This window comes from Sceloporus undulatus, chromosome 5 (genome assembly GCF_019175285.1).
Source record: "Sceloporus undulatus isolate JIND9_A2432 ecotype Alabama chromosome 5, SceUnd_v1.1, whole genome shotgun sequence".
Classification (NCBI taxonomy): Eukaryota; Metazoa; Chordata; class Lepidosauria; order Squamata; family Phrynosomatidae; genus Sceloporus; species Sceloporus undulatus.
Window position 1 is genome coordinate 84558869 of NC_056526.1, and position 26598 is coordinate 84585466.

Here is a 26598-nt window from a genome sequence, read left to right on the forward strand (position 1 = left end):
TGCCTGGTCCTCCCACGCGCCGGTGCCTGGCGACTGTCTGACTCAGAGGCCTGTTGGAGGAGAGAGCGAGGCCAGGATGCTTCGGGGGGCTGCGGAGGGACAGGCCACCGCCGTCACCCGGGCCTTGTCTGCCGGTATGGGACTGGGGCTGCCTCCACACTGGGAGAATAACCCGGTTTGGAACCGCTTTAAGCGTCTTGGGGCTCAAGGGCTATGGAATTCTGGGAGTTGGAGTTTGTTGTGGGGCCCAGAGCGGAGCTGAAGCTAAATAAATGCATGAAGATTAATACAAATTCTGGAGCTGGGATGAGATGAATTAGAAAATGCAAGTTTGGTGAACTTGTTCTCTAAGCCACTGTTATGCTTTTATTTACAGCTTCTGTCCTCTGCCAAGTTGAGCCTGTGGGAAGATGGTTTGAAGCATTTATTAAGAGGCGAAACATACATGTTTCTGCCTCTTTCCAGGAGCTGGAAGATGAGAAAGAGCTCTCCGAAGAGTCAGGAGATGAAGAATTACAGCTGGAAGAGTTTCCCATGTTAAAAACACTTGATCCAAAGGACTGGAAGGTACGTTATCTGACGTTGCAATTCTACATTCACAGTTTAGTGAAGTTTCTATGATTTCCTACAAATATTCCTTTAAATCTTCAACTCATAATCTACCTTGAGAATTTACTGACTTTTTTATTCCTTGTGAGACTTTGGTCCAAATCAGCTTCTGGCCACATTCGGGGTGTGGCATTTATACGACGCAGGCCCCCGAAGCAACCTGAAGCCACCCTGAGGCTGGCTAATGTGGCCTGAAGCTACTGGAAAAAGCCGCTTCAGCCAGTAGCCTGTTTGGGACTGTGGCAGCAGCTGGCTTCGAGACCGTGGCATTTGGTTACCATGGTCCCAGAGTGATCAGGACAGGAGCAGCCTCTGCACCATCTGCTTCGCCTCTTTATCTTATAGGTTGTTCTCAAAAGAGTTAATCCTGAGCTGTGAACATCTAAAACCATATTGGGCTACTAAATTCAAAAGCACACATTTTGTATATTATGGAGATGACATCTCAGTATTAGAAAATGGAGCAATTGTTCATATCAAAAGGGACATTCCATCCTCCCCCAATTTAGAGAAACTGAAGGTGTACACTCTTACCCTTACTTATCTGGGAATAAGACCCACTAAGCGCAGTTGTAGACCAGTACTGTTGGTTTATCTTTCTGGTGAAATGAGTTACCCAATAACATTGGGTGTTGTCTCATGTCCTCAGATTGATATTGAGTTATACATAGAATCATAGAATTGTAGAGTTGGAAGAGACCACAAGGGCCATCCAGTCCAACCCCTTGCCATGCATGGACTCTCTACATATGAAGTAATTATTTTTCTTTTGGCTCATACCAGTTAAATAATTCTAAACGTAACAGTTCAGCATCAATGGGTGTAACAGAGAAAATTAAAAACTTGCAAAAGCATGTGAATTCTGATAAAAATACAAATGACAAATGGTATAGAAACAAGTTCCAGAGGAGTAGCAACTAGGAATCTTTTGGCATCTTAAAGATTATCATATTTATTATGGCATATGATTCTGTGGTGTTGTGGGATAAGCTTTTGTGTATTGTTGTTGTTGTGTGCCTTCAAGGTGATTCCAACTTACGGTGGTCCTAAGATAAAAGATTTTTTTACACAGTCTTTTCCTTCCTCTGAGACTGAGAAAGTGTGACTTGCTCAGTGTCACCCAATGGGTTTCCATGGCTGTGCGGGGGGTCAAACCCTGGTCTCCAGACTCATAGTCTAGTGCTCAAACCACAATGTTGGCTGTACCCTTCTCAAAAGTTTATTCCATAATGTATTTATTACTTAAGATGTCACAATTCTTCTGTAGTTTTCAGATGAACTAACAGTGGCAATAGGAAATATGTCTGATAGCTCTCCCCTAAGATTCCAGTGAGAACCAGCATGGTGTAGTGGTTTGAGTTTTGGGCTACAACTCTAGAGACTGGGGTTCAGTTGGCCATGTAAACCTACTGGGTGACTTTGGGGAACTCATACACTATCAGCACCCCAGAAAACTCTGCGTCAGAGTTGCCTTAAGGTCGCCATAAGTCAAAAATGATTTATAAATAAATAATAATGAAACTTTTATTTCTGTCCCGCTTTTCTGTAGCAAGACAATCAAAGTGGCTGCCAACTATAACATCCTTATACAATATTATACATGAAGTTACAGTTTCCCTCTCTTAAAAAGCATACAACAACAGCAGAGATCCCAGCAGCAGGCATTGCTTCTGCCTTGTGCAGAATATATGAATTTAACTTGATTGTTGCTTTGTTGACTATCCCCTAGTATAGATCTCCTCTACCTGGGTTGTGCCAGATGCTTTAGACTACAGGACCCATCTGCTCCAGACAGTGCAGCCAATGACTTTGTGATGTCCATTATACTGTAGTCTAAATTTTTGGAAAAGTATAGGTTGGGGAAGGGTGTCCTAATGCTTTTACTGTAGTAGCTGTATCTCATCAGAAATGTACTTGCCTTCTTCCTCCCTCTTTCTCACTATCTCCTATATATGTAATTAGAGATCTGAAAAAAGAAGCAACATTTTAAAGCCTGAAATAAAAGAAGAAGATAGTATAAGATTAAAGGAAAGGCATTAAATACACTAGTGGCCAGAATGCTGGTAGCTAATGAGTGAGTGTCAGTAGAAGCTTACTTGGTAGCTTGCCTTGGACAATTGTTTATCATCATTGGTTATTATTAACATTTGGACTTCTCTCTCAGAATCAGGATCACTATGCAGTTCTTGGACTGGGCCATATAAGATACAAGGCATCTCAGAAACAAATCAAAGCCGCTCGTAAGTACTTTCCATAAGCTCCTGCTATTGGAAATTTATTAGGTTTTATAAACAGTTGCATATTAATATTTTTTTTCTTCACAAAAGAGGAACATTTGACTTAATGGGATACCTCATATCAGTTTATGGTCCTAATTCATAGAATCTAGTGTAAATGTTCTCGTACATTAATTTCAGTAGATACTGGCATATGATTAGTCATTAAGGGTTGAAAATGTTACTAAATGTATGTGGTGGAATGTTGGTACTTGAAAATATTTGTTGAGTTTTGCAACTACTTTGCCTTGCTGTAAGAAAATGCATAGAAAATTAAGTGATGCAGATGGAAGATATTTCACTTTTTTTCTTTACTTCATTGGTATATGTGTGCACCTGTGTAGTTTCTCTGAAAATGAGGATAACAGGCAAATTGGGTTGCATGTTGACTTGCTTTTTTCAAAAATCTATAGATAAAGCCATGGTTTTGAAACACCATCCAGACAAGCGAAAAGCTGCAGGGGAACAAATAGGTGAAGGTGACAATGACTACTTTACCTGTATAACAAAAGGTGAGAACTATTTCTTAACAAATGTGTTTTGTATTTTTAAAAAATGCATAAAGTGTTTCAGTAGTTTGGTATTACATGCTTATGTAAACTGTTACTAGAATAGAGCTTCCAGCACAAGTAATGCGCCATGTGTGTCAGTAGTAATAATTTGTATGGACATATACAACATCCATTATAAGCAACTGAAATAAATCTGATTTCCAAACTGACCTTTCAAAATGCTTGCTGTATTCCTGTTTTAGTCATATGCAGATGAGAGGGCTTATTTGTAATAATCTGACTCGAGATATATTATGTATATTATAATTATGTTTTATTTGTATACCGCTTTTCCTATGATCAAAGCGGTTTACAGCATACATATGCATATACAACAAAGCAAGTAACAAAAAAAAAACCCTCTGCTTCTCTCCCCTCAAGATGGAGGTCGGGGGGAGGGCTCTTCTTCTTGGCAGGCAGAGGCCTGTTGTTTCTTGCCTGCTTCTCTCCCCTCAAGATGGATTATAAAGATATTATAAAGCCCTAAATGGCTTGGACCCAGGGTACTTGGAGGACCGCCTCTCCCCATATAATCCGCCCCGCGCTCTCAGGTCGGCCGGGAAGCAACTGTTGAGGGTTCCAGACACGAAATATGCTGCAACAGCGCAGAGAGCGTTTTCTATCTCGGCCCCGCAGCTCTGGAACTCTCTTCCCGATGAGCTCCGCTCAGCTACCTCCCTTGACCTATTCAGGAAGAGGTTTAAAACCTTCCTCTTCCAACAGGCCTTCCCCTAGACATTGTAATACCCGCTCTCTCCCCGTTACACATTGCATTTGCACTTTAAGCCAGCTAGTTGTTGTATATTTTTAGCTCTGTAATTTTTAATCTTGTTTTTATAATTTGGATGTGTAATGATTGCTGTTTGAAAATTTGTACACTGCGTACATGTATGTTACCTGCTTTGATCTACCAAGGAAAAACAGGCTACAAATGAACGGTTTATTATTATTTATTTATGTGAAATAATAAATTATGATCACTCATAATTCTAGAGCCTTGGTTTAAGTGGACCTACACAGAGCCAGCGTGGCATAGTGCTTTGAGTGTTGGGCTATGACTCTGAAGATCAGGGTTCAATTCCTCATTTGGCCATGTAACCCACTGGGTAAACTTGGACAAGTCATACTCTCTCAGCATCAGAGGATGGCAGTGGCAAACCCCCTCTGAAGAAACTTACCAAGAAAACCCCATCATAGGTTCACTTTAGGGTTGCCATATGTCAGAAACGACTTGAAGGCACACAATAACAACTACAACAAATTGACTGATACAGTAACTCAAATCATCAGCCATTTATGCAATTACCTTCATTTCATTAATGAGCCTTAGGTGTTGCATTGATTTCCAGCAGTCTGCTCAGTTGTAAAAACTGGAACAGCCTTTGGCATATCAAGAGAGAGATGATCCTTTGGCTGATGTAATGGTTATTTTAAATAGGGCTGAAGCATTTCTTTAGAAACTGGCAGTAGATTTAAGCACATCATAAATGCTCTCTGTATACAGCTTCAGTTATTGATTATGTGATCCTGCAGTTATTGACAAGTAATTAATGGGATTCTGTGTTGAACCAAATATTTAATAATACATGTTGAGTTACAATTCTGGGGCAAAATTTATTCTCTTCCAAATTCTATATTGAGTTAGGTTCCAGTTTGTTTAACAAAACTAATCTGTCTACAACAGCTCTGTGCTCATTTGTGATCATAGACTATTAATATAAAAAATAATTTTGCCTTATAATTTACTGTTAAGTAGGTTAGAAGTGTGACTGACTTCCAGTATAAAACTGAATTTGATTTTTATTGCCAAACTGATTATTTAATTTAAATCATTGCAGTGCATGTCTCTCCAGTATTGTAACTTGTGCCTGTGTTATTTTATTTTTCAGCATATGAAATTTTATCAGATCCTATAAAGAGAAGAGCATTTAACAGTATAGATCCTACTTTTGATAATACAGTTCCTTCTAAAAGTGAAGGAAAGGAAAACTTTTTTGAAGTTTTTTCACCAGTTTTTGAAAGAAATGCCAGGTACGTTATGCTCTAAATTGCTGCAGAGGCTTTGTCCCACTTCAGATTACTAACATTGCATCTTCATGTTAGAGATACATTGTATACTAATAATATGGAGAGCACAAATAGCTACTTAAGGGCTGTGAAAACTACAGTGGCAATTAGTTGTTGTCTTTTCACTAGAGCAGGGATGAACAACTGTGGAAGGCTAACAAGGTGCATTCCCCCTAGGAGGCCTTAGAGGACTGCACATCTCCACTGGGAGTATAGGGGCATTTTTGTCATGTCTTGGGGCCTCCTGGGCCATTTTAACAGCAAGACATGAGCAGAAGCCATTTCCTGTATACTTCCTGTTTCAAAAAAGACCTTTCCTGGGCTTAAATTGCCCAGGAAGATTGCAAAATATGGTGGAAATGGACCCCTTTCCCACTAGTGGGCATTTTGGGGCATTTCAAGACAAAAGGTTTTGGTTTATTTGTTTTGGATAAATTTTTCAAAAATAGTTTTTGATCCCTGGTGAACTTAGGGAGCCCCCAGAAGACTTTTGAGAACATTTTGTGGAGTTCTAGAGAGAAAGAAATTACCCCTTGGGTGCAGCATCCAGCCTATGGGGCACACTTTGCCCACCCCTGCACTAGAGCAATTCAAAAGGCTGATGCATTTCAGTTGAAATTCACTCACACTCAAATACTTTTCACATTGTACATGATTCCTATAGTTTTCTAATGTCATATATTGGTGGCAGCATTAGTGCATGCTTGTAATAAGAGTGGCTCCATTGCATTGATTGATGGTCCCAAAATCATTGTTAGCTGCTTATTACAATCAAAGTCCCAGGCATTTGACAGTGTAATGGCTTCACAAGATCTAACCTTCAGAAAGGTGCAGATACTGGCCCAAAGCCAACTGTGTTATTTTACAGTGGGATTGGGAAGAGATGGTCCCTCCTCCCTGCACTCTCCTGTATGGTCTAAAATTTGCTTCACATAGATGTACATTTGCTTCTGGCAGCATGGATGTTTGCAGGAGAGTGAGGATGGAGAGAATATCCTCTTGCACTAGAGGAAATACATTGTTGAATTTAAGCCAATTTTCTGTACTTTTGTCAAGGCAGGGAAGAAGCTTTGTCAAAATGATGTCTGACTTCAGCCTAGAAAGATGTTACTTGTGAATTTTGTTGATCATGGTTGCATTTTATCTGGCACTTGTGACTGGCACTTGTGACTGTTCTGAGTCTACTGGTACTGGCTCATGTTGTCACAGTATCCTGGGTCAGCTCACAATACCAGCACTGAGATGCAGGCCATGATGAATGTTTGCTGTTCCATTCTTCAGCCTGCTAAGAATTATGGTAGCACTAATCAGATTATAAAACTAGTATCTTCTTAATTTGAAATCCCGCTGAAATGATTAGAATTTGCAGGATTAATAGTTAAAATCTACATACTCTTGGTAAGGCTTTCCTAATAGTGAATGAATGCTATATAACCTTCAATTGCTACAGATGGTCAAATAAGAGAAATGCACCTAAGCTTGGGGATATGAATTCATCCTTTGAAGAGGTAGACGCGTTTTATTCATTTTGGTGAGTGGACAGACTTGTTTCTCCCTTTGTTTTTTTGAAATTGCATTATGAGGTCTGTAAAAATGGTATAGGGAAATGCCTGGGGAAAACATAAAGCTATTATATTTGAAGGGGCCTCTATCAACATGAAATCATGTGAACTCGTTTAACTCTTTAAAGAGTTGAAGTAAAGAATAAAAATAAGATTATGACACTATTGTTATCTGTGCAACAGATACATATAAATGGAATGCTTGCAGGGTGACAGTTTCTTATTTATGGCTTGTGACTTAGAGGAAACATATTTTTATTTTTTTATTTTTTATTTTTATTAGCAAGTAAATGCACCTAATATTAACATAATTAGTGCCTTCCCTAATGTTTCATGGCCACATATGGGTAAATATCTAGGTTTTGTGGAGAGAGTTCATGTAGGCAGAAGTATATCACCTCTATAATTTGGGTTCTGAAGCAGGTGTGAACTACCCCTTTGCTTCCTGTCTTCGACAATTACTAGAATGAAATGGAATAGTTTTGTGTGAAAGCTGCATAGTACAAGGTTCAACAGTGTATCATAAAATGATCTGCAGAATTCATTTGTATTCATTTTGTAAAATGATATTCATTTGAATTTACATGTTCCGATTTAAGAAATTGCATGCAGTAGAAACATTTCAGACAACTAACAGCATAATACCTACTGAACTCTTACCTTTAAAGTACAGCTACTAAGAATTTTAAACTATATTAAGGAATTTTCAGTACAGTATTTTCCATCATTCTTCATAAATATTGTGTTGATTTTCTCTCCTGATGTTATTATATATTAGGTACAATTTTGATTCATGGCGGGAATTTTCCTACTTAGATGAAGAAGAAAAAGAAAAAGCAGAATGGTATGCACAGTAAATAAAATGGTCATGTAAAGCTATAAGTAATACACCAAAAATACCACATCCCTAATGATTCAGAAATGTTGATAACAGTGCAATCCCACATATTACTAAAATGTGAACCCCATTTAATTTAGTGGTATTTAATCTCATACAAATGGTATGTGGTGGCTTAAGTGGTTAAGACGCTGACTCTGTTGATTGCAAGATCGGCAGGTTGGCAGTTTGAGACCCAAGTGCCACATGATGGGGTGAGCTCCTGTCACTAGTCCCATCATCTGCCAACCTAGCAGTTCAAAAGCATGCAAATGCAAGTAGGTAAATAGATACCACTCCGGTTGGAAGATAAACAGAATAAAAAGTAGAATGATGTGACTTGTCTTCCACTCCCTAATTCTTTCAGTATACTGTATATAAATGTGTAGGAAGGTGATGCTAATATTAATGAAAATGGATACTAAATAGAAATGTTAATCCTGGATAAAACTAGGTAAAAATGATCTCACTGTTAAGAGTGCTAGGAGCACACACACACACACACACACACACACACACACACATATATTCTTTCTAACCTATTTGGAGAAAAATATGAATGCAACTCTTGAAAAGTTTTCTGATTTTAGCAAGAGCGTACCCAAGAGGAGGGTAGGATTAGGGTGAGGAAAGCAGTAAGAATTCTGTTTGTTTGTGGACAAAGTTCTATTCAAAGGATACATGGGTTTTTTTGAGAAGCAGTGGCAAGTGGATGCAAACATAATTTGTGTATAAGACTATAATCAAGAGCCATTGCTTCTCAAATGCAGAGGGATTTTGTGATAAATATAAATTAGCTGGTAGTTCATCCTTTTCTATAAAAAAAAGAAAAGCTCTCTGTACACAAATATTTGTTTGAAATAGTACTGAATTTGATTGTGCTCAAGCACTAGGTGTAGTGGCTGTTGAGTTTCCAGTGCTTCAAAAATGATTTTATACTGGAATGTGCATAATAATGCCTTCGGATTCTTTCATCTCTCTTTGCAGTCGAGATGAGAGGAGGTGGATTGAAAAGCAGAACAGAGCAGCTAGAGCATTAAGGAAAAAGGAGGAGATGAACAGAATAAGGACACTAGTTGGTAAGTGTGGACTTGGCTTTTTCAGAGAAACTGGCTCATTAAATTTTAGCCCTTGTATATCTTCTCATTGACTGTTGTTGTTGTTGTTTGTTTGTTTTTGCCTTAGATACTGCATACAGCTGTGATCCCAGAATAAAGAAGTTCAAGGAAGAAGAAAAAGCAAAGAAAGAAGCAGAAAAGAAAGCAAAAGTAGAAGCAAAACGAAAAGAACAGGAGGAAAGAGAGAGAGTACGTTTTAAATTATGCATCCATAAAATCAAAATATTAAAAGTGCCTGAAAATGCCTTGGTCTTTTGTCAGTTTTACAGACTGCGCACCAGGTTCCATCTAATCTTAATTAGAGCACTAGACTAACTTGTTATAAGGGATGATGTTACCTGTAACACATGACTTTCTGGAGTAATGAAGGTACAGGTTGAGTCTCCCTTGTCCAAAATGCTTGGGACCAGAAGTGTTTTGGATTTTGGATTTTTTCAGAATTTGGAATATTTGCAGATACATAATGAGATATCTTAGAGATGGGACCTAAATCTAAACATTTAGAGAGCCAGTGTAATGTAGTGGTTTGAGCATTAGACTGTGACTCTTGAGACCAGGGTTTGAATCCCCACTCGTCCATGAAACACATTGGCTGACCCTGGGCAAGCCATATTCTCATAATCTCAGAGGATGGCAATGGCAAACCCACTCTAAGAAATGTGCCAAGAAAATCGTATAACAGGTTCACCTTAGGTCTATTACACATCGGAAATGACTTGAAGGCAAACATAAACAAATATACCTTATTTAACCTGAAGGTAATTTAATTCATAATATTTTAAAACAGTTTTAATAATTTTGTGCATGAAACAAAGTTTGTGTACACTGAACCATCGGAAAACAAAAGTGTCACTATCTCAGTCACCCATGTAGTATTTGGAATTCCAGATAAGGGATACTCAACCTTGAATACACAGCAGTAGTCAATCGCCAGGAGTTGGGAGCTGAAGTACCCTACAGGGCCGCACCTCTTTTGTGTCCTTCATATTTAACACACACAAAAAAATCAAAACTGTCAAAGGATATTACTAAGCACACAGACCTCCATTTGAAGCATAATTTGTTTGCATAACAACTGAAGACATAGCCAGTTAATAAAATACTATCATGCTTAAAGATCTTAGGGAATACAGATGGCTGGCTGGAATCCTCTAAATTATTTGATTACCTTATATCTGCATCAGAAACAATTGCATGAAGATTGTTTAGCCAATGTTATTTTGGTATATGGTCTTGAAATCATGATAAATATATTTGCTTCATAAATTTACTAGCCACAGAATGTGTGATTTTATGAGCTTATATTTTTTTACAATTCATGTACCCATTTTGTTGATAAAGACCATCAGAAATTGCTTAACTTGACAAAGATATGGTATGAAATAATTCCAGCATTTTCTTCTATCTCAGCAAAGGCAAGCAGAAATTGAAGCAGCACGAATAGCCAAGGAGAAAGAAGAAGAAGAAATCAGACAACAAGCTTTACTGATGAAAAAAGAGAAGGAAATACAGAAAAAAGCAATTAAAAAGGAAAGACAAAAACTACGAACAACCTGTAAGGTATATAACTATTGTTCTAGTTCAGATTTTGTGAGCATTCTAACTGCCAGCTCCTAGAACATTGCTCCAGAGTAGAATTGCTTGTTGATCTGAATCTTTGGGTAGGGACTTTAATACAGTGGGTCCTTGATATCTGCTGGGATTGGGTTCCAGGACCACCGGTGGATACCAAAATCTGTGGGTGTTCAAGTCCCATTAAAAACAGTGGCATAGTAATATAGTTTCACTTATATAAAGTGGCAAAAGCAAGGTTTGTTTTTTAGAATGTATATCTTATTTTAACACTTTATGGATGGTTGAATCCATAGTTAAGGAATCTGTGAATATGGAGAGCCAACTGTACCTAATTTGTCTATTAGTTTCCCAACAGAGAAAGGAGGAACGTCCTCTGATTAGGTTGTTCTTCCCACTCGCTCCAATAGGCAGGAAAAGGAAAGACCTTCCTGTGTTCCCACAGCAATTCCTAGTGAGGCCAGGGTTTTTTCCTGTCTTCACTCTGATAAGACACATTTTTTCCTTACTTCTTTGTTATTCAGCACCCCAGGACCTTTCGGTCCACAGTGGAAGGACAGGATTCCATTTAAGAAGGCCACCCAGCTGAAAGGTAGACACAGGAACAACCAGCTGATGGGGGAATTCCTCCTTACTGCTGCATCCATGCAGCATCACCCAGCCAAAAATGGGCCAAGGGATAAGTTGACAAAGAGACAGAGGAAATCAGAAAAGGAGCCTTGTCCCCCCTTCCCACCAGCATGCCCAGAAAAGTACTCTGCCCTTCAAAGTAGTGGTGTGGCTCTGAGCAATAATGGTCCAACAAAGGACCACTGCAGGTGTCTCCATGATGGTGGGCCTGGGATGTGGAGGGTGGAAAGAGGATCAGTGAGTGATTGGTACCCCTTCTCCAGCCTAATAGCACTTGACCCTCTGGTCCAGACAGCAAACCATTTCACAGACCAGGGAGTATGCTGTACAAGCTAGCAGGTGTGCGCTAGCTGATTTCCAGTTGCCTGTGCCTCACATACATGGGAAGAGAAGGATGCCTCCTCTTCCAGCTCTTTGCATGCCATTTTGACCAGGTGGGGAGGAAGAGGCTTAAACAGGTGCTAGACCAAGAAGAGATCTTGGCCTTGGCTTCAGATTGCAAGGTGCCCAACCAGGCACTGGAGCCGTGAGTAAAGAAGCACAAAAAACCTGCCATACCTCCATGATCAAAAGCCTGGCCTATACCACGCTCTCTTCTAGAGGGATTGTGGCGACCATTATTCCTCCCTTCCCTACTGTATTCAGCAGACAAATCCTGAATACAAGAAACTTCTGAAATTTCCCTGATTTATTTGGCAACAGAGTTTGATACTGGGTACAGGACCTAAATACCCTAACGGCACCAGATCTAGTCTGATTTTGAAATCTAAGCAGGGTTAGCTCTGGATAGTAGTTGGATTGAAAATTGCCAATGAATACCAGGTGCTGTAAGCAATATTTAAGAGGAAGGAACAGGCAAACCCACCTCTGAGTATTCCTTGCCAAAGAAACTCTATGAAATTGATGGAGTTGACACTTGAAGGCAGAATTAAAATGCAAAATAAGAATAGGTGGGATCTTTGCAATCAAAATTTTCCATTGTGCTTTGAAAAGTAGAATTTTTAGTTAAAAGACAGGTAATTGTTCTGTGTTTTAGGTGAGTATTAACAAGACGTCTTTAAAAAAATCTAGGCATTTGAATTCCAAATTAAACATTTCCAGCATAGTATACTATGAAGAGGTTTGTTATTTTCAAAAGACAAGTTTGCTCACGGTTTGGTTGTCCATGTTATCAATATATGTCAACAAAAGTTGTTAACCTTTAAATTGCCACAAGTTATGAGGTACATTTTAAAAAAAACATTTTCTCAATGAAAGCTATTCTGTTAAATGGAGAACTATAACACATGGCCATAATGTTTCAATCAAGCTTTTTGCTTACGGACTGTGTTCAGTTTGAATTCAATCTGAAAATAAAGCATATGGTGGTCTGTTTTCAGAACTGGAATTACTTTTCTGACAATGAGGCAGAATGTGTTAAGATGATGGAAGAAGTAGAAAAGCTTTGCGATCGTCTAGAGTTGACAAGGTATGCATTCCTGACTTGCGCTTTATGCTTTTTTGACCTTCAGCTTCCTACTAGATCTGAAATATCGCTCAATAATTTATTTTTAGCCTGCAGTGCTTGAACGAAGCACTTACATCTACAACAAGGGAAGAAGGAAGGGCAGCTGTAGAAAAACAGGTAAATATTAATCTCTTGTCATGTAAGAGTAAACCACATTGCAAAAATATCGATGTATGTCTATTGAAAATGTGTGTTATGTTATATTGGAAACCATTTGCCTTGCATATCTAAAAGTCTCTAAAATTTACAACTAAATATTTTTAAGAACAATAGTTTGTATACACACTCATATGTCAAGATATATACGTATATATTTATATATAAGTTGAGAAATTTTAGTTAAAAAATCAACCCAAAAAATCTGGGGTTGACTTATTCATGGGTCAGTGTAAGTACTTTACCTTAACTCTTATTAAAAAAAGGAACCATTCTCTTCTCTTGAGTAGAGGGGTAAAAGTCAAGAGCTTAGTCCATCCTGGGAGAACCAGTAAGAAACACCAACCCACTCCACTCTGTCCATAATAGCACCAGTACTGCCTGTGGCCTTTTTGCTTCCCTCAATGGGAATGTGGCAGCGACATCAGCTCTTTGGTGCTTCCACCCAAAGAAGCCTCAAGAGAAGAGGTCAGTGCTTCTTTTAGGTTCTTCCTAGATGGACTGAACTCTCACCTTGCTTCAGTTTACTCAGATGAGCAATGAGGGCTTTGAAGGATTTGAATAAGACATTTATATATATTTATCAGCTTTTCTGAGTTCAAACCAGGCAAAGTTAAAGTTAAAGACTGTAATCACTACTAATGCAGTTTCATTTTCTTTGCTTTGCCTTTATATCCTTTTTGAGATGAGTACATTTTCTTAGCCCTGCCCATACCTGGTCTCCTTTCCCCACATATTACACAGCCACTTTTGTCATAATTCCCTCTTCTTTGGCATTGTTTTTCTTTGCTGCATCCTTTATACCCTTTGTTAGTTATCCCTAAGTAGTAGTAGTAGTAGTAGTAGTTTTTGTTGTTGTTGTGTATCTTCAAGTCATTTCTGACTTAGGGCAACCCTAAAGTGAACCTATCATGGGGTGTTGGCAAGATTTTTTCAGAGGTTTGCCATTGCCTTTCACTGAAGCTACGACTTGTGTAACGTCACCCAGTGACTTGGGTCACCCAGTGGTTCTCATGGTCAAGTGGGGAATCGAATCCTGGTCTCCAGAGTTGTAGTCCAACACTCAAAGCACAATACCACCCTGGCTTTATCCTCAATTTATCCATGGGTCATATAAAAATCCATAATTTTGGCCCCAAACCTGCCCTTGACAACTTATACACAGGTATATACGGTAGGTCTGAATGGGGGTGTCCAAGAAATATACATGGACATGCATATATCCCAGCATGATTACCAGCTGAGTGCAGTGTAGTGGGGATGACTGGGGGACTGTTTGTTGTATTAGTCTGACAGTTCTCTGGCTTTTCTCTGGTTGTACAGTACAACCTTGGCTTCACAAATTGCTTGTAAAACACTTTTCTTTCCTTGGAGAGTTCTCTGTCAGAGTTAGAAATCAAGCTGAAACTTCCTATTATGTGCAGTAATGTTATTTTCCCCAAAATGAGCAGGGAGAGAGAAATGTTTTTTATCACGGTAAGAAATTATAAGATGAAACATACAAAAATTATAGGAAGAGTTTGATTACTTTTGTAGCTACTACCAGTTTTGAAAAAAAATTGTTCTCAGTATTTTCTTGAAAGTCTATGGGCTTCCATCAGAGACAACAGAAAGAAAATAAGGCACAGAACTTGTGGCAGTACTCTTTAATTCTTGTGAGGAGGGTTTGTGTCTGCAAGACTAAATTGTCCAGAACTAAAGTGCATGTATTCTTGTATTCAAATAGATAGATGAAGTAAATGAACAGATAAGGAGAGAGAAAGAAGAAGCAGATGCTCGGATGCGACAAGCAACCAAGAGTTCTGAGAAATCGGCAAGTGGAGGTGTTGGTGGAAGTAAGAACTGGCCAGAAGATGACTTGCAGTTACTAATTAAAGCTGTAAATCTCTTTCCAGCTGGGACTAACTCAAGGTAGGGATTTGTGTGTATAAATATATAGAATTTAGCAGTGGTCTTGGATTGATATGTTAAAGATAGGACAGTCAAGACACTGATTTTTATCTATTAAATTGATTTGTGAGTGTGTGTGTACATACCTCTATATTTAGGGCATCTCACTCAGTGGGTTTACACGGCTGAGTCGGGATTTGAACCTTGTTCTCCAGTGTCATAGTCCAACCACCATACTGGCTTGCAAACAATCAGTTGAAAACAAATCAAGAATATTGTAGCTTTTTTATTTTTCTTTTATTTCTAGGTGGGAAGTTATTGCCAACTATATGAATTTGCACTCTACTACGGGAATAAAGCGGACAGCAAAAGATGTTATCAACAAAGCAAAGAGCCTCCAGAAACTTGGTATCTTTATCTTTGTAAGATGGTCTGCATGCTTCCATTTTACTTCAGTTTCCATTGTGCAAATGTACATTCATGGTTGTCACTCCCAAGTTCCACTCTCCTACTCCATGATGAGTCAGATGTGTGAAGGGTGAACTGTTATACCCTTTGCAGCCTTCACTTTGGTTGATCTCTGCTAGCTGCTACTTAATAAAGATTTTGTATCCCAAGCCTTGAATGAAAGATATTATGCTAATGGTAATTAGGGTGTCTTTGTTGTATGTGTACGGCCAAATTCCAATTACATCGCTGTATTAATGCTTCTAATAGACATGTTTTTCAGGAGAGGCCTATGTTTTACATATGATGTAAACTGATTATGATATGTCCGTCTGGTGGATTTTCAGGTCTAGATAATGAACCTTTGCAAATAGATACTTCTGTTCACTAGAAGAATTAAAAAGGGATCAATTCAAGCAGCACTGATGCTAGCAGTATACGCTATGAAAAGTGGCTGTCATGCTGCTAGTTTTGAGGAGTGGTTGATGCATACCCAGCACCAAACCATTCCCTTCACTGCCTTTGATGGAATGAATTATAAATACATCATACTAGTTTGTCACTGCTGAGTGATACCTTGTTGGGCATGAAACCACCAAGGCATGTGATTTATTCCACTTCAGATACAGTAATTAGCTCATTCGTCTCTATGGCATCATTAGAGGGCATGGTTGAGGGAAACAGACATACATTTGAGCATAATTATAAAGCCTTCATCACTAACAAATGAAGAGAAGTTGTCCATGTGATATAAGATAGAAAATTGCTAATGCCATTATTGATGGGAAGTGTCATAATCTACAGTACTTTAAATCATAAAGTGGAATGCATTTATCATTTCCAGGTTTGTATCATTCACAGCATATATGGAATTCCTTACAATTGCACTCTCAGTGTTTGATTTTAAACAGCAAACAGTTTCTTCTGTGATGTTGGGTTGATATATGTATTAAATACAAGAAAAATATTTTTAGTAGCTGAGTTAACTAACAAGTATCTTTATCTTCTTTAGACCCTCATCAAAAGGATGACATAAATAAGAAAGCTTTTGATAAATTTAAGAAAGAACATGGAGTTGTGCCACAGGCAGACAATGCTGCACCATCAGAACGTTTTGAAGGTAAATGAGGACAACTGTTAATTATTTTGTGAAGAGATATTGAAGCACCTTTGAGACAGAAAGGTTTGTAGCATAAACTTAGATAGATTGAGTCTACTTCAATACATGCAATTTGTTCAATATTCTGTCTCATGTTTACCCCTGTATCACATTTAATAATAATAATAATAATAATAATAATAATAATAATAATAAGTTTTATTTATAAACCGCTATTCCGCGTTGATCATAGCGGTGTACAGATAAGAATATTTAAGAACCATGCCACTGATTATGCCACTGGATGCTTATAAAAGTCTTCTCTCTGCATATCCCAGTAAGATCAGTGTAGCCAAAAATAATTACTAGGCCTAAGTATTTAAACTTTTCTATTTATGGTTTAGTGTTTTTGGAAATATGGACAATGCACAATTTAGCTGAAGTTCTAAAACATTCCAGATGTGGAAATAAAATAATTCTAGAGCAAGGGTGAGAAATATTTGGCCCTCCAGATGTTTTGAGCTATCAATCTCCAGCCTTTGATGCTATTGGTAAGGGATGGTGGAAGCTGGTGATTGTAACATCAGGCCAAAAGCATCCATAGGAGATGGCAAAGATTTGCTGTAAAATTATCTAGCAAGAGCGTCCACTGGGAACATGTTGACCTAAAAGTTCATATGTCTATATTGATTCCAACAGCAACATTTACAGATTCATCTCCTTGGACAACAGAAGAGCAAAAACTCTTAGAACAAGCTCTGAAAACATATCCAGTGAACACTCCTGAAAGGTGGGAGAAAATAGCAGCTTCTGTTCCAGGTCGATCCAAAAAGGACTGTATGAAGCGATATAAGGTAGGAAGCCATGTTTTTTTCCTTCTTACTTTAGGAATTATGTATAAAAAAGACTGATTGTTCCTTTCCACACCAGGACTTCGATATTGTTTATGTCATAGACCAATAGTAACCATTTCTGTGGGGAGGGAAGATGTGTTGTCAACAAAAGGAGGGATGTAATAGTGCTGAGGGAGCAGCCATCCAAATTATACAAGGTAGAAGGAAATATGGACATGGGAGATGCTTGCATTGTCCAGGGAGTAAAATTCACAAAAGGGTGCTGGTGACCCCCAAACTGTGTCCCATTCCAAATGGGCTAGATGTGGAGAGTGGGGAGGCAGAGTTGCAGTGGTCTTTCAGGTCTCTTACCCTGATCAGGTGCCTCATCCTTCAGTCTACGGGTTTTGAGTGTGTTTATATGGAACAGGGTGGCCGGGACAGATTGGGGATTCTGTTGGCATAATACCCATCCTGCTCCTCAACAGTCTCCCTTCCTGGACTAGCTGGGGTTGTCTCAGGGTTTTTATTTGAGTCTCCATGGCTTGTGATGCTAGTGGACTTCATCACCCATGCTGAGGAAACCCTATTGGGAAAGGCTCAGTACTACATGACAACTATGGGTCATCCCCAAGAGGTATCTGGTCCCACTTGTGGTGTTCTAGATTTTATTTCTTATACAAGATAGGAGGCTGGTGATCTGGGAATGGAAGCACTTTCTATTGTTCCACTGTCATGGCTAGATCACTTCTAGGTGATGTTTAGAGCCTCTGTAGGTGGGGGGACCCATTACGATGGTCCGCCCCAAGAAATGTATGGATCCAGATGGGTCCCTGATGGCTCTTGAAGAATTTCCTGCTGCCTAAAAAGCGGTCCTGTTGAAGCCCGGTTGATCTCTAGAATGGAGAAATGACCAGGTTTCCTAAGGAACTGGTAGCAGTGAAATGAAATGGAGACTACAGCAAGGCTGCCAGGAAGCTAAGAGTGCATGTTGCCAAATATAGGCCATAATCTACCCAAAAGGGTAGCAAAAAAGACTTTGAGGGCTGGCACCGTTGCATCCTTAGAGAACCATGCAATGGAGCTGTTTAAAGTGGTCAGAGCTTTGCTATAGTTTGGCCCAAAGGAAAATTTAAGACACTCCACAGCCTGCTTTGAAGAATTTGCCCATCACTTTGCACATAAATTCACTTAGATTTGATCTAACTCAAACACGAAAATTGATACAGGTCCGGTGTGTGTATTCTTGGCCCCTCCTTGTCCATCGTTGATGGATACTTTTCAATTTGTGCAGCCTGAGGATGTACGTAGGATCCTTAGAAAGGCATGTGACCACGTGTGTATTAGACCTTGCCCATCCTCGATAATTAAATAGGCCAGAGGGGTGCTGGCTGATATAGTTAAGGGAAATTGGTCAATGGCCCTTTATAAGGTAGGACCCCTACATGCCTGGAAGAGGCTGTTGTAAGACCTCTTCTGGAAAAATAACTTCCCTGGATTCTATTCTACTGGATAATTTTTATGCAAGTCTCTAATATTCCATTTTGGGGCAGGGTACTAAAGCTGTTTTGTCTCAGCTCCAGAAGTTCCTAGATAAAGCAGATTATCTATATCCATTTCAGTCTGATTTCAGTCCTGGTTATGAGACAGAGACAGCTTTGGTTGCCTTATTGGATAACACGTGTTGGGAACTGAGCAGGGCAGTTCTGTGGGACTTATCAGCAACTTTTGATACCATCGAGCATGGTATCCTTCTGGGTCACTTTGCTAGATTGGTGTTTGGAGGCACTAGTGGATACTGGCTTTATTCTTTCCTGGAGGGATGTTCTCAGAGGGTGATGCTGGGGATTAGTTTGACTCCTTGGTCTATGGCGTCCCTCAGAGTTTTGTTCTGCCCCCTACTCTATTTTACATATACAACCGCTGAGTGGTTGTTCGGCGTTCTGGGATCAGGTGTCATGAGGACTCTGATGATACCCAGCTGTATTCCTCCTTTCTACCTGATTCCAAGGAAACTCTGTATCTGTGCTAAACGAGTGTCTGGTAGCAGTAATGAACTGAATGACGACAAACAAATTGAAGCTTAATCTAGGCAAGAAGACAGATCTGAGAACAGAAATTCACACTGTGTTAGATGGGATATACCCCCTCTGAAAATGTATATTCACATTTTGGGGTATTGCTAGATTCAACCTAGAGACCCAAGTTTCAGCAGCGACCAGGAGTGCACTTGTACAGTTAAAGCTAGTGCACCAACTGGACCTGTTCCTGGAAAAGTCAGATCTGGCCATGGTAATAATGCCTTAGTTCAGTGGTTCTCAAAACAGTAAGTGTGAGACTTGGAGGACCTAATCCCTCCTCTTCCCAGACTTTTGTATATGTAAAATTAAAACATGTATTGAGTTAAATATTGAATTTACTTAAATAAAACCTAATTAGAATGATATTTCCTTATAAAATGTTAAAATATGAATGTGTAACAAATGTGTGAATGAGAATACACATACTAAATAAAAATATTTTTATTTATATACAGTACTATGTTGGGGGGGGGGTGGCAACCTATACATGTAGATGTAAAGAGGGAGTCATAAGGGGGGGAAATTGAGTACCACTGCCTTAGTTATTTATCCTTTGGATTACAGTAATGTGTGCTACATGGGGCAGCCTTTGAAAAATATTCAGAAATGTCTGTTGGCCAAAGAGCTACTGCCAGATTAACTGGTGCTGGCTACAGGGGGCACACAACAACCATGTGACAAGAATTCTGCTGTTGGTGATGACCTATAAAGCCCTGTATGACTTCAGATTGGTTCCTTGAAGGACCATATCCTCCTTTACAAGGCTATTAAGGCTCTAAGATCTTCTAGAGAGGCCTTTCTCTCTGTCCCACCAACTTCTCAGACTTGTTTGGTGGGAACAAGAGAGGGCCTTTTTGCTGTTGGTTCCCAGACTTTGGAACTCCCTCCTTAGGGAGACTAGGATGGCTGTCCTTGCCCTCTTTCCACCAACTAGTTAAAATATTATGCAGCCAGGCTTTTAGAATCTGAATGCTGTTTTATGGTAGATATATAATACTTTAATGTTTTTAACTGAATAAATTGTTTAATTACCTTTTAAATGATTCATTCTATTAAGAGTGCAATCTCATTAGCTATGATGGAGGTAAGAAAGGGAGTTGCTCACAAGAATATTAGTCAGTATTGACACAGACTGTAATATATATTTGGGCCCTGCCTTTCTCACTCCAACGTAAGGTTAGTGATTACTTTAAACTTGGTCTGGCCTTATCAAGTGTTGAGTCATTTTTACTTTGTTCAGTCGTTGTACCAATGAAAACCTGCCTAACATTTTTTTACTACAACTTCTATGAACTTTCTCTCTCTCTCTCTCTTTCATCCTAGGAACTTGTTGAAATGGTTAAAGCAAAGAAAGCTGCCCAAGAGCAAGTAGTGAATGCTAGTAAAGCTAAGAAATGAGATTGTGAATGACAATCTTAGTGTTTGTTTTATAATAAAATGCAAATACAAATCTTCATTTTTATTCTCTGTAAATGATTGTAGAGTTCTTACTATATTATCTGTAATAGTTGCAGTTTAAGTTCTTGAATTGAATTTGAAGACCCATTAGGACCAGCAGCTGTGGAACTGAACACAATGTCTTGTACAACTTTAAAGTTTATCATCTTCCATATAGGCAGCCTTGAAAGTCTGGAAAACCATCTTGTAAGCTTCTGGGAAATCTCTCAAACATCAAACACGAAGCCAATACATGCCACTACGGAGTCTGTTGTAATCAGGAAGTTGTTCAAGTGGTCCTGCATTTTTCAAACAGTAATAATGACTAAAAATATGAAGAACATGTTTTTAAAAAACAAAACTAGATGGTAATTACATCCTTACCTACTGCAGCAACTGCAGGACACTTATCATAGATATATTTTGTGCAGACATCTCTGATAGTTTGAGCATCAATTGCCTGAAAGATGGATTATTTTAATTCTTACTTTTTGACAATTTTACCTAAAGAAATAGATTACTTCCAAAACAAAGCAAAATTCTCGAATATGTTTCAGTTCTCTAAAAATATTAAAAGTTACTTGTGTACCAAGAAAAACTGCACTCAATCTGTAAGAACAATGGCCAGAATTCAATAAGGGTCTTGTGTCTTTATAAGTGGACTATCTACAGGAAATACTGTTGGGCAGTTTTGCAATATCTGCCATGGCATTACTACATAGGGATGGGAATGAAGTGACCAATGCAGAATGAGAGACCACCTAGGGAGTGTTGATATGCATCAGGACACTCTCACTGGTGACCTGATAAATCTTCACAATTAACCGACAGGTTTCTTAGAACCTCTGTATAAGTAAAGTTATGTAACACAGATCATGATAGAGAATTCTGGCCAATATTTGTTTGTATGTTGCTTAACTTTTTCCCTCCAAAGAGGATTAGAATTTAGTTTTTTTAAAGCCACTTCTCTATGAATAACAGAATCAAAACTGGCTCCAGGGCTTGTTCCCTGGTTGTGGAATTGTTGGGAGATTTAAACACCATCAATCCAGATCTTTTTTTGATCTACCCACGCTTAGCCTCCTATCTTCTCACTTTCTGATAAGAGCTGCAGAAGGATCTGAGATTGTGTCTCCTACAAGATGAGGAGTCTGCTACTAACCCCCAGGAGAAAAAATCCTATCCCAGGGACAACAGGATTGGTTATTTCAGTTAAAGCTTTCATATTTGAAATTTCAGCTAATATTACCCCCACACTTTCATCCATAGGGAATGGAAACACACCAATGAAAGCTGGGAGCTGTAGGAAACTGGATACATCATACGTACAGAATTGCAGCATGCGCACACATGTAAACAGAAAATATTATGTTCCTTACTTCAATTCTTGCTTCAAGTTCAGGAATTGGGATTCGGCGATTGTAGCACAACATTTGTCGTCCAATATCTTCACAAATGGGAGTGGAACCTAAAATGAGAAATGTTTAGCACAGTATACAAATTAAACTAGATGTAAAGAAAAATACAGCTTTAGATCATACCATCCAGTTGTAGCAGCATGTTGGTTTTTAGAAGATTCTTGGCACGTGCTACTTCACTCTCAGTAACGCTAGTGCACAGTCTTATCCTGAAAGACCAAGAGACAAGTTTAAAAATATTTGAATAATCAGGCTGCTGCTTCTGTTCAATGATTATCCTTTTACAATTTACAGGATCATCTTGGATTGCACAATCCACATAAAGGTCACTAAAAAAGCATGCCCAGCATCTGAGTTAACATATTCCTAAAAGCTTCTGTAAACAGAAATGAAAAGAAGTAGAATCTGATATTAGTTCAAGATCACAAGTGACCTTCCACCAGGCTCCAAACAAGACTTCACATCCACAAGCACTTTGTATCACTGTGACCTCAAAGAGATGGGGCAAAAGGAGTGGCCAGAGGCCATTCCCACCCCAGTTGGTGCAGGACAGCGGTGACCACGCATGCCCGGTCCTAATCTGGGCTGCTGCTGTGGTCCCAAATGGAATGCCTTTTAAGCAACCGGCTTTTCCCAGCTGGACACACTCTCTGTGCGGCTTCCGGCTACTCTGGGGGCATGCATTGTCTAAACGCCATACTCCCAGAGCAGTCGGAAGCCACACTTTACTGCCCGTCTGTTTTGTGTCTACTCCTTTGAAAAACCAAAGCACAAGGGCACTTGCATAGTGTCCTGTAGATGAAAGACTGTCTCAGCCTCATACACACATAGAACAGGGTGATTCAAAAATAATGGTGCAGAATTAAATAAGAGTTTTACTTTTTGCACCATTATTTTTTAATCATCCTAGACAATAAGGAGGCAGAACCAAGTGTTTTCTGCTTGTCAATAACTGGAGTGTTCTATTTAGAATTAAATTTTAATGTGCGGAATCAATGCTAGCTTAATGGGACTGCATATACATATTACACCAGTGATAGTGCTTTCCTTACCATTCTCTCTGAACAAAGTGCATCATGTCTTCTATAGTGGCTGCCTCACAAACCATATAGACACCCCACAATCCAGTATCTGTGTAACAGGTATTGAAGGACTGGAAACTATGACAAAGGTTGCCATGGCATGCAACTTGAGCAAGCTTACTAGACAGATTCTGTTAAAATTAAAAATAAAATATATTTCAGGTGTTACATTAGGTCCTTTCACTATCATTCAATCATTTCATTTTCACACAGTTACATTCTGCCCCAAAATCACTCTTACCTTCACCAGTTATGAAGGTACAAGCTGATCTGTAATGTGGTTCCCAACTTTCTGCCCTCCATTTTGGGCTTCAACTCTCAGAAGCCCAGCCAACTTGGCCAACAGTCAGGAATTACAGGAGCTGAAGTCCAAAGTATCTGGAGGACCAAAGGTTGAGAATCTACGGTTTAAACTGGTAGAGGAGTCACCTGCAGGCCTCCAGATACTGACAGACACCAAATTGCATTAATTATAGCTGGAATAGCCAATGGTCAGTGGTGACAAGTGCTGGAGTCAAACATCTGAGGGGCACAGCCTGCCTCTCCCATTGAAATGGAAGGACAAATGTAGAAACCAACCGAGACTAATTTAATGATGAATAATAGCTGTTGGGAAGTCAAGCAAAATCAATTTTAATTTTCCTGTTGCTGCTGAGAACAACATTGCATAATATTCTCACAAAAGCATCATCAATACATGTTACTTCTAGAAAATTTATCTCTCCAGGGCTAACAGCAATAAGGTGGGGATTGAATTTGTCAAGGAAACACGTTAAAAACTCCCCTCCCCCAGCACCATTTAACCAGAGAAGGGTCATATCTCCAACTTCACAGTCCTTACATGGGAACACAAAATTCTAGTCCAGGTTTGTATCTTGGAGAACAGAGGAATAAATGGATGATGGGAAAATGAGTGTCCCTGTAAGCCTTCCTCCCCCAATATCCTCACATACCCAGAAGCAATGGAGAGTTTTATGTGTTAAGCATGAAGGTCTAATGAAGGCTTTGTACAGCAAAGTCCCCAATCACAGGAATTCTGTAACTACATTCAGCTGATGGACTACTGCACATCTGCAAACAGGGACTATATATCTGCCTTTGTCTCCTCCCCCCCCCCCCCACATTTATCCCTCCATGTCTTGAGATAAATGCCTGATCAGGACTAAAGGAACTCAATGACTGATTTACTCTTAATTTCTGTAAAAGGAATTGGAAATTCACAGAATGGCAGGAGGATCAATCCACTTTACTTCCATGTTGGGGGGAAAAGGTACTGTTAAACTGGGCCAAACTCATAAGGATCCATTACAGAAGTTACCAAGATAGTTCCTTTATCCACAGCTATGGAATAAAACAGGCCAACTCACCACGCCACCTCCAAAAGAACGGTCCCAGTTGCCTATCAGAGTATTTGCCACCATAAGAGGAAGCGTGTCTGGGTGACACCAGCCAGCTGCTTCAACAGCAATTGCAATGTGCGCCAAAGGCATCTTATCATCTCTCACTCGTATCTGATCAAGTACCACAAATACAGGGCTTTAGAAAATGTTAATGAATAGAACAGCCAAAATGGATTTAAGCTAAATAGCAAGCCAAAATAAGTTACATAATAAACCAACAGCAAAGCTTTTATTTCCACATCATTAGCTCCACAAAGAAGATAACATAAAAACATAATTAAGTAAAAGAGTGATTAAATTACCCATTTTAAAAAAAACCAGGGCAATGAATAGGCCAAAAATCCCACAAATGGTATTAACACAACACTCCTCTGAATTACTGATGATGCTTTGAAAAATGCTGACATATACTGAGTTATCAAACTTCTCAGCAGTTTTTATCGTCAAAGCTCAGCTAAATCAGATACCTTGCATTATAACTGCATTGTCAGTCACTTCCCAGGCTGCTGAGTCTATGAAGACTTGCCTGAAAAGAGAAGTGCTCAACTTACTTCACTGCCCGTGAACCGGCAAGGGGGCAAGGCTGGTGCTCCTTCTCTTTCCACAGATGGCAAGTTACCGAAGTGATACTTTGCTAGATCAAGCAACTCATCATGAGCAACCCCTAAAAAATTGACACATAACTACAGTTTAGCTGAGATGTGCATAAACAAGATACATATAGAGTGAAATACTGTATTTAGAACACCAAATTATTTTTTTAATTGTTAACCCTTGCCCACCCATGACTATTTTACCTTTTCCAAGGGGTCAGGAAGGAGAGGCCAGAAGCCTCTCCCAGCCTGATTGCCCCAGGGCTGCGGTGAACATACACCATGGTCCTGAAGGTCCCAAATGGACCATGCCAAGGAGTGGAAAAAAGCCACTCCTTTTGGGCCTAGTTTTGGGCTTCTGGGTGCCTGGCAGTATGTGGCATGTAATGCCATGCCTCAGAGCAGCTGGAAACGGCCCATTTGCCCATCTGTTTCAGGCCAGAGTCTTTACATCTCATTTCTAAACCTTTATCAACTAACACACAACTGGTAAGATTAGGATCTTTGCTAAGCTTCTACCTTTCTTCTTATGGCTTACAACGTTTTGGTCTCTTGCCAACCACATCCACTGTTGGATCATCAGGAGTTTTTAGAGGCCTATATGGCACCAACCAGGGTGAAGGTTGGAAGGAAGCCTAAAACAGTATATCTTTACTTTTTAAAAAATCACCTATACCATAAACAGTCTACTCATTATACACACCTCCAGCAGCAGAAAGTACCATTCTGGGTCCTTTATAATGTGTGGTAATGTATTCCACCAAGTCATTGCGATTAATGGACCTGCAAGAAGATATGGGAAACGGTATGAAGCACAGAAGGAAAGGGTGCTCTTGTCTCACCAAGTATATTTAAATCTATGAGAAAACTTGCCTTAAGCGAAAGAGTAATGTACCGCCATATGGTCAAGGAAGCAGCAGCTGTTCTAAGTTTGCTTCCTCTCCCTGGAGGAAGAATACTTAGTTCCAACTACCAGTTGCCCCAGGATTGCAGAGCTGAAAAGGAGCTCACTTAGGCCACATCCATTGGCCTAGAGTATACATGTATGTAGACATGGATGAGCATTTGTGTATTGAAAGACATGATAAATATCTTAAATATAAAATGCAGCAAAATTGTTCCTCATGTTCAATGCAGATCATTTTTCATTTTATTTTTGCACCAACAGTACAACACATTCACCTCAAAGGGATAATCTGGGTAGACAGAATTATCTTACTGGCTGTTTTTCATGTTACTTTTTAAAATAACACACTACAGACACAGTACCATGCATTATTTTTTCTGGAAACAAGGCCTCAGTAACATTGCACACTTGTTACTGGATTCTATGTCTTACTAAATCTGTGTTTAGTATATAGGTATCACATCGCAAAAGGATGCAACCTTCCGC

At 39.3% G+C, this 26598-nt stretch overlaps 2 protein-coding genes across 3 annotated transcripts in view; one reads left to right on the forward strand and one right to left on the reverse strand.

The window, feature by feature from the left end:
* Nucleotides 1-20731, forward strand: DNAJC2 (DnaJ heat shock protein family (Hsp40) member C2). 2 transcript variants are annotated; one of them, XM_042468027.1, is made up of 17 exons: nt 1-134; nt 377-567; nt 2774-2849; nt 3299-3397; nt 5326-5467; nt 6954-7034; nt 7844-7909; nt 8930-9021; nt 9128-9249; nt 10471-10620; nt 12642-12730; nt 12817-12886; nt 14652-14836; nt 15123-15223; nt 16275-16382; nt 17061-17215; nt 20599-20731. In XM_042468027.1, exons 1-17 carry the CDS (start codon nt 77-79, stop codon nt 20671-20673), a joined length of 1860 nt encoding a protein of 619 aa, XP_042323961.1. In that variant the 5' UTR covers nt 1-76; the 3' UTR covers nt 20674-20731. The 2 variants fall into 2 exon arrangements, 1 of the variants encoding a protein (XP_042323961.1); XR_006104044.1 differs by lacking the exon at nt 20599-20731 and having other exon boundaries at nt 15123-15237; nt 17061-17197.
* Nucleotides 20722-26598, reverse strand: part of PMPCB (peptidase, mitochondrial processing subunit beta) — a 15827-nt gene continuing 9950 nt past the window's right edge. Inside the window, exons 6-13 of the mRNA XM_042468028.1 lie at nt 25909-25988; nt 25164-25276; nt 24580-24723; nt 23183-23343; nt 22254-22339; nt 22092-22180; nt 21097-21172; nt 20722-21011 (exon numbers count right to left, since the gene is read on the reverse strand). Of these exons, the coding sequence (XP_042323962.1) occupies nt 20947-21011; nt 21097-21172; nt 22092-22180; nt 22254-22339; nt 23183-23343; nt 24580-24723; nt 25164-25276; nt 25909-25988 (814 nt within the window). The 3' untranslated portion in view covers nt 20722-20946. The remainder of the gene's footprint in view (nt 21012-21096; nt 21173-22091; nt 22181-22253; nt 22340-23182; nt 23344-24579; nt 24724-25163; nt 25277-25908; nt 25989-26598) is intronic.

Bases quoted from the DNA above. Each gene is read 5' to 3' on its own strand.
- DNAJC2 (XM_042468027.1), top strand. From the start codon at position 77: ATGCTTCGGGGGGCTGCGGAGGGACAGGCCACCGCCGTCACCCGGGCC. The intron at 5,468-6,953 runs GTACGTTATGCT...CAATTGCTACAG, and splicing joins GTTTTTGAAAGAAATGCCAG to ATGGTCAAATAAGAGAAATG. The intron at 12,731-12,816 runs GTATGCATTCCT...ATTTATTTTTAG, and splicing joins GATCGTCTAGAGTTGACAAG to CCTGCAGTGCTTGAACGAAG.